This window comes from Marmota monax, unplaced genomic scaffold (assembly GCF_021218885.2).
Source record: "Marmota monax isolate L192 unplaced genomic scaffold, Marmota_monax_Labrador192_F-V1.1 WCK01_AAM20220418_F8-fsc00116, whole genome shotgun sequence".
NCBI lineage: Eukaryota > Metazoa > Chordata > Mammalia > Rodentia > Sciuridae > Marmota > Marmota monax.
This window is the reverse complement of record NW_026695220.1, coordinates 2,066,214-2,074,297: the sequence shown is the minus strand read 5'-3', so window position 1 is coordinate 2,074,297 and position 8,084 is coordinate 2,066,214. Positions and strand designations below refer to the sequence as shown.

At 37.3% G+C, this 8,084-nt stretch overlaps 1 protein-coding gene across 1 annotated transcript; it reads right to left on the bottom strand.

Annotated features, from left to right (window-relative positions):
* Window positions 1–336: 336 nt before the first annotated feature.
* On the bottom strand, window positions 337–1,061 carry LOC124085091 (mediator of RNA polymerase II transcription subunit 28-like). The gene has a single exon (XM_046432611.2). It carries the CDS (start codon window positions 1,059–1,061, stop codon window positions 525–527), a length of 537 nt encoding a protein of 178 aa, XP_046288567.1. The 3' UTR covers window positions 337–524.
* Between the last annotated feature and the right edge of the window lie 7,023 nt (window positions 1,062–8,084).

The window sequence follows — 8,084 nt, the reverse complement described above, 5'->3', positions numbered from 1 at the left end:
CTCTGTACTGCTATGGAAGCATTACAAATGTTGCATTAGATTCCTCTTCTTGAGGTAGTTCAAAGTCTTGAGATAGCAAATTTACGTATTTTTCTGTACTACCATGGATGTGTAGTAATCATAAAAGACCAAAAACCAAATTCCTTCTCCCCTCATTCTAGGAGTACTTTAATTTTCCCCCTCGGATCATAGCAAACTAACAACTTGGGGGAAAAAAAAACTATATATAAACTACATAAAATTTTAAAAACAAGCAAAAAGCCAAGAAAAAAAAATCTGTGGAAAACTAATAGTCTAAACTTTGCTACAGACAAAACAAACAAAATGAAACCTCACTTTGTCTACCAAGCACTTTATAAAGTACTAAGTAATTAACAGCTCATAAAAATTGGGGAAATTTTTAGGTGGAGGTAAAATTAACACCAACTCATTCTCTAGCAAATAGCTGTTCTAAAATGCCATGTCCACACAGAGAGGTCTGGAGGAACTGTCTGCAGGAGGCTACCTTGTAGGCCAGACCTCTCTCAGGTCTGCTTCATAGGCACAGGGATGTTGGCAGATGCCTGCTCCAGGTAGGCCAAGGAGCCCTGAGGGACCTCAGCCGGCTTTTTGTGCTGCACATTGATGTCCTCCAGCACCTGCTGCCAATGCCTCAGCTTTGTCAAGTGCTTTTGCACCAGCGCATCTTTCCGCTGCAACTCATTTCTTAGTTCTGAGACGTCCTCTTTTATAACTTGCTCAGGTTTCTGAACAGACAACTGCAATCTTTTTTGTAGAAAAAAGCATTCTGTCTGTCTTGCAATATCCAGAAACTTCTGGATACACTGATCAACACCAGTTCGAATTTCTTCCTGATCGGTGCCATTGACATAATCTTGACTCACGAGAGAAGCAAAGCAAGCCTCGAACGACGACTCCAGCTCGTCCACCAAGGTGCTGCTAGAAGTCCTCGGCGCGCCAGGCGCTACCTGAAGAAGCGAAGCCTGGCCCGGGAGTCCCGGCGCGGGTTGCGGGGGGCCCGGCGGCTGCCCGGAGAACATACCACCCAGCGGAGCCGCCATGTCTCCTGGTATTGTTTTAGTCAGCTTTTTCACTGCTGTGACTAAAGGACCTGACCAAAACAACTGTAGAGGAGGACAAGTTCATTTAATGGCTCACCACGGCTTCAGAGATCTCATTCCAGAGACAGCTGGCTCCCTTCCTTGAGGCTCGAGGTAAGGCAGGCACCATAGTGGAAGAGTGTAGCAGAGGGAAGCAGCTAACCTGTGGATCAGAAAGCAGAGAGAGATACAAAATATATACCCCAGAGCCACACCCCCAGTGAACTACTTCCTCCAGCCACACCCCACCTGCCCCCAGTTACCACTCAGTTAATCCCATCAGGGATTGATCAATCAACTGATTAGGTTAAGAATATAGCCCAGTCATTTCTCCTCCAAACCTTCTCACATTGTCTCACACATGAGCTTTTGGGAGGACACCACATCTAAACCATAACAGTATCAAGCACTGAAATCTGTACACCCTACTAAAAACTATCTATGCTAATTTTAATAACAATGCAATTTGGTGACATGGAAAAGACTGATACTAGTAGGTATTGATAAGTGTCTGAAAACAGGAAATATCATATATTGCTAATGGAATTGTAGGTCAATAAATATTTCTAGAGATCAGTGTGGAAGTAGATTCAAACTTTCAAATACAAATAATTTCAGGCAGAAATTTACATTTTAAGGAAATTGTCATAAGAAAAAAAGGTCAACTGAATAAATATTGTACAAACTAGGACACAATTATAGTACCAATTACAAAAATAAATAATTAGAAACAAAATTTAACAATAAAGGTATTTGATGATAACTTTATATCATAAAACAATTGCAAATGATAATGTAAATCATTTCTTATTGTCATAGAAGGATATCTACCACATATTATGCCTTCATCAGCAAATGACCCAAATGTGTCACAAAAAGAGATGAATCCATTAGATTTGGCCATTGAGAGGTCAATGACTGAGAAATAGAGATGAAGAGGGAAAGGAAGATCAACTGGTAACAGTGAAAGTAGGGTGTGGTCTTGAACTCCACCAGTAAGGGAAGAAAAATATGTAGATTGCTGTTTGAAGTATAGTCTCTTATTTAAACTCAAAGAATCTCAGAATTTAAAAGATTTTAGAAAATAATTTTTTAAACTGACCCACTATTTCGTATTCTGTAACTGTAGACAGTATCTGTGGGCCTCCTTTGTTATGATTGACATCTGCCACTCTTGTCTTTCGCTTCACACTTTCCCCCACTTTTCTACCTCCCCACTTATCACTTGTATTTCTAATTTTACTTTTTCAATGATGACATTACTTACATTGTGCTTTGTAATTACAACAAATTATTTTACATGTTGTCTTTATTGAGAAACTGTAGCACTTATATTATTATGATGTTGTAATCATAGGCTCTGTTATGAACAACAGCTCAAAATAATAAAACTGCAAGCACTATTATGTTTTTGTTTTGCCTGGAGTGTCTTATGTCTTTTCCAATTGCCTTTCCTAGTTTTCCCTTGAATCCTTATTATATTCTTATTCTCTTTGGAAGTAGTCTTTTATTTCAACTCTTAGAAACTTCTTCCTTCCTTGCGCACAAAGAATTCCCTGCCAGCATCCTCCATTCTAGGATGCTCTCTAGGCCTGATGAACCGTGCTCTTCCTGGGACTTCAGGTCCTTTCTCCTTTGGATGGCATCACCTCTTTCTGAATGTCATGTCCTTCTTTTCCTTGCTTATTTTTTATGATACTATCAATTCCCTCCCTAAGGAAAGATGCTTAGGAAGTGAAGTTTATAAATCCTTGAATATATGAGATATTTTTTCAGCTCTCAGATTTAATTATTTTTCTAAGTCACATACACCACACAATTTGCCCATTTATTTTTTTTTCATCCTCAACTCTTTTTTTTTATTGGTTGTTCAAAACATTACAAGACTCTTGACATATTTCATACATTAGATTCAAGTGAGTTATGAACTCCCATTTTTACCCCAAATACAGATTGCAGAATCACATCGGTTACACATCCACATTTTTACATAATGCCATATTAGTACTCTTCAATGGTTTTTAGAGTATTCAGAGGCCTGTGCAACCACCCCTACAAGAACTTCTTGACATTTTCATCTTCAAAAAATAAACTGTACCCAGTAAGTAGTCACTTCTCATTTTCCTTTAACTCCTATATCCTTAGCCAAACACTAGGCTATGTTCTATCTCTATAGGTGTTTTTGTTCTGGACATATAAATGGCATCTTAAATCTGTAGTCTTTTGTTACTGACTCACTTTTACTTCTTTTACTTAGCATAATATTTTCAAGATTTATCCAATTTGTTGTATATTCATATATATCCACCAAGTTTATACATATATCCAAATATATGTATATGTATGTATGTATATATTAACTACTTTTGTATTTATAGTCATTTTGTGTGTATACTACTATATTTTGTTCATCCATTCATCAATCAATAGTTCCACTTTGGGACTATTATGGACAGTGTTCCTTGATTAGGCAGGAACTACCAGCTCTGTGCTTTAGGCAGAATCGATTTACCTTCTTCCCTTATTTTAGTTGCTTTTTTGTTTTGTTTTTCTGTTTCTTTTTTCCTTTTTGTTTTTGTAGTATAGGAAATTGAACCCAGGGTTTGTGCATGTGAGCCAAGCAGTCTATCACTGAGATACATCCACAATCTTTATGAATAATGCTCTTATGAACATTTATGCACAAGATTTTCTGTGGACCTTTGTTTTAATTTCTCTTAGCTGAATATAGAATATAATTTCTTAGCTGATTTCTGGCCATATATATGATAACTCTATATTTAACCTTTTGAGAAACTGACAAACTGTTTTCCAAAGCAATATACCGATCTCTGTTCTCACTATCAATATAGTGTTTCAAATTTGTCTACATTCTCTGTACTACTGTTTATTATATCCTTGATCATAGATATCCTAGAAGGTGTGAAGTGATGTACCCTGTGGATTTGATTTGCATTTCTCTGACAGCTACTGACATTGAGCATCTCTTCATATTAACTGCCATTAGTTTCTCTTCTTGGAAAAAATACCCATTCAATTCCTTTTCCAATTTTTAAATTGGGTTATTTGTATTTTTATTATTGATTTGTAAGTTGACATGTTTTTTTTTCTCTTCGCTGTTTCTTTTTCCTGAAAACTTTAGCATTTTCTCTTTACCTTTGGTATTCTAAATTTTTACAATAACATGTCTTCTGTATCACTTTGCTGAACAAACAGTAGGTCCTTCCAAAACAAAGACTCATAATTCAGCTCAGGGTTTTTCCTCTTTTATTATGTCTTTGATAATTTCTTGCCCTGTTGTCTTTTTCAGAAACTTCCACTGTCTGGATATCAAACTTTAGATCAATCTTTATGTCATTCCACTTGATTCTAATATTTTCCTTTTTTTTTTTTTTTGCTTTATTTGCTGTTGTTGTTATTGCTCTTTTTATCATATTTCTAGAAGATTTGTTAGTTCTGTTTTCCTTTATCTTCTACTGACTTTTCCATTGATTACACTCTTAGGTTTCTTTTTTTTTTATTATTTTAACAGCACACTGTTCTTAATTTTAAAATATTTCGCTAAAGTCTTTCTTATGATTCTAGAGAGGACCTTAAAGTTCTCGTGTGTTTCTTTAATGAGATATTCCCTTTCAAATCACTATTGCTAATTATTAAACTTGGTCCCTGTCTTTCATATTTCTCATTTGTTTGATTCCTTGATTGTCTGTTCTTAAGGTTAACGCAGCAGAGAATGCACTGGATTCCTTTATATTTGTGGGCAAGAGTTTACCAACTAGAGGCTTCACCTACAATTGAGCCAATAATAGCAAGTCAACCACTGTAAATGACCACAGTATTGAAGACTTCCCTCTAGGAAACCAACTCCCGCATTAACATTCCTAGTTTTATCCAGTAGCCCTTTTAAATTACTCTAGGTAAGAAGTCTCCTTTCTTTTTTTATTGTGATAAAACATGTATAATATAATACTCACAATTTTAACCATTTCAGTGATATTAAGTACATTCTATTGTTTTGCAACCATTACCATGTCCATGTCAGAATTTTTCATCATCCCACACTGAAACTCCACACCCATTGAACGAGTACTTCCCCTAAACAGAAAGAGACCTCTGTCCCTATTAAATAGCAACAACTCTTGGCAACCACTGTACCACTTTCTATACCCATCTGTTACGGTTTGGATGTGAGGTGTCCCCCCAAAATTTATGTATGAGACAATGCAAGAAGGGCTGGAGGAGAAATGATTAGCTTATGGAAATCCTAACCCAATCAGTGAATCAATCCTCTAACTGGATTAACTGAGTGGTAACTGAAGGCAGGTAGTGTTAGAACAAAGAGATCTTCCCAACACAAACTTCATGGATCATTTCAGCGTTTTATTCAGGAACGGAACTACAACTACGGGAATGGACCCACTTTCCTGGTGGAAAATGAGCCACTGAACAAAGAAGGGCAGTAGGCTCATATACTTTGTGGGTGATTTAGTGAGTGTCATAGTTTGGGCACTCAGGAAATTGAGTTGTTGGGTTGGGGGTCCATGGCCAGCACCTGGAGAGGAGTTATATCTGAAGAGATTACAGTTTCCTAGAGACTATCATTCTAGGTTTGATGAAACAGTTTCTCCCCACCTGTGGCCCACATCTGAAAAGGATTTATCCTGGGAGAGATGAAAGCTATCAATGTATAGCTTTCTTTTTTATTCCATTTTCCTAGGCCTCACTATTTTGGTTTTTTCAGTTTCCATTTCCAATAGGTAGGGTGTGGCTGGAGGAAGTGGGTCATTGGGGGTGTGCCTTTAGGGCATGCATTTTGTATCTGGAGTGGAGTCTGTCTGTCTGTCTCTCTGTCTCTCTCTGTCTCTCTCTCTCTTTCTCTTTCTCTCTCTCTCCTTTCTGATCATCCACTCTTCCACCATGATGTTCAGCCTCATTTCAAGCCCCAAGAGAGAAATAGAGCCTGTCTATGGACTGAGACCTCTGAAACTGTGAGTCCCAAATAAACTTATCCTCCTCTACAATTGTTCTGGTCAGGTCTTTTAGTCACAGCAGTGAAAAAGCTGACTAAAACACCATCTTTAATTTTTACTTTTGTTGGGAGGCATTTGGGGCTTAAGGAAAGGAAAATGTGTAAGAAGAGAATATTTTTCAGCAACAGGTTCCCCATCTCCTCCACCCCTTATTTTTAAGGCTATCTGCCCCCATTGTCTATTCTAACCTGGAGTCTCCAAGTCCCATATGACCCCTGGTATTTATAAGGTAAAGCTCTTCTGATTTGTGCCTTTTTCTGGACATTTTCTAAGCTATGATTTCCTCCATCCTTTTTAACCTATCTGTACTCTGCTCTTTTCTCCCCATTATATTTAATGAAATCTTTCACACTCCATTGACTAGCTTTCAGAAAAGGAATTTTTATTCTTATTATGCGTTTTGGATCATAGAAGTAGAATCAGCACATGCTCAATCTACCTACTGAACCATAAGCCTGTGCTGAAGTTTTAACCTCTAATAAAGGTTAACAGGTATACTTAACCAGAAATCTAACAATTTTATATCTGAAATCAGTATCAAAATTCAAAAATGTCTTTTATAAAAATAAAAAAATTCAGATAGCTATTGAAAATCAACATATGGGATATACATTAATGAAAATTTTGTTAAATAAATTTAAGTTCCAAAGTATAATACATGGGGTCTTTATAGCCCAGATATAAGTTTCTTTAAAATTAACTGTTTGTGAATAGCATATTGAAGTCCTTCAGTAATTCTTCACTAGTCTTTACTATTAAAGTCTCAGTAGAATAGTATCTTGTAATTAAATGGACATTTGTTAAAATTCATGAAGGATAATGAATGAAAAACTGATTTCTTCTTGCTCTTAATTATTCCTGTATCTAGCACAGGAAGGAGATCATATAGGGTAGTGATTCTGGTGCAGTCTGTGACGTCAAGAACACCTATTTGACTATGTCTTATTTTACCTGGGCAAATTTTCTCAGCACCTCAAGTCATCCCTCATCTGGAGAACAGAACATAAAATAATATCTGTTCATAGGGTGCCACAAGCCATCTGTGGACTGTGTGTGGATTGTGTTGCTCATAGTAGCCTCTTGAGGGGATAGGCCTGGTTCTATCAAGGGATCAAACTCCCTATCAAGGGAATGATTGCATGATACAGGTGCATCTCCCCCTCTAGCTCTGCCTAAGATCCCACGCAGCACTTGAGATGGGTGTGACTCTCCAGGATGTCAATCAATCTGCTGACCACTAGACATCACAAAGCAAGACTCCATCCTTGAAAACTTACCCCCTTCTGATGCCCTTGCTATATAATAAAGAGATTCCGGGCTCACATTCTCTTTTCCAGCACTCTATCCAGCATGGAAGCTGACCCTTAAGGTCACAGAGCCGTCCCTCCCTTGATCTGAAAAACTTATATCTGTGTCGCATGATTTTTTACTGCTTTCTTAATGTTGCAGCCAGCTCTTTTAAACCCAGTTCGTTTTGTCTGCATGGGTCGTGAGAATAGGGCATCTGTGAAGAACAGACGATGCAAGTGTAAGTCTGTGCTCATAGTAGATGCTTAAAAAATACAAGCTTACATCTTCCACTGTTGGACACCAGGGTCATTCTGCATGAGTCAGATTCCAGATAACTCCAATTCCCTGACCTTGACCATGTTACTCAGGCCCTCTGTGTCTCATTCTCTCATTTGTAAAATTGAGTTAATATTGTAGTACACATTAAAGGGCCATTTTGAGGATTTGAGGATTGAATACAATAAAATAGGTATAGGATTGAAAATAGTCCTCTTTTTATTAACACCCACGTCATCATTCCATGATTGGTCTCACTAGAGCTAATTATTATTGAATCGAACATCTGTAGAGTCTCGTGTGAAAAACTAGAGACAAACATAGTTTTGATATTGTTCTACCTTATAAGACAGTCTCTTTCCTGGATACTCTTTAGTTTACTCCACCT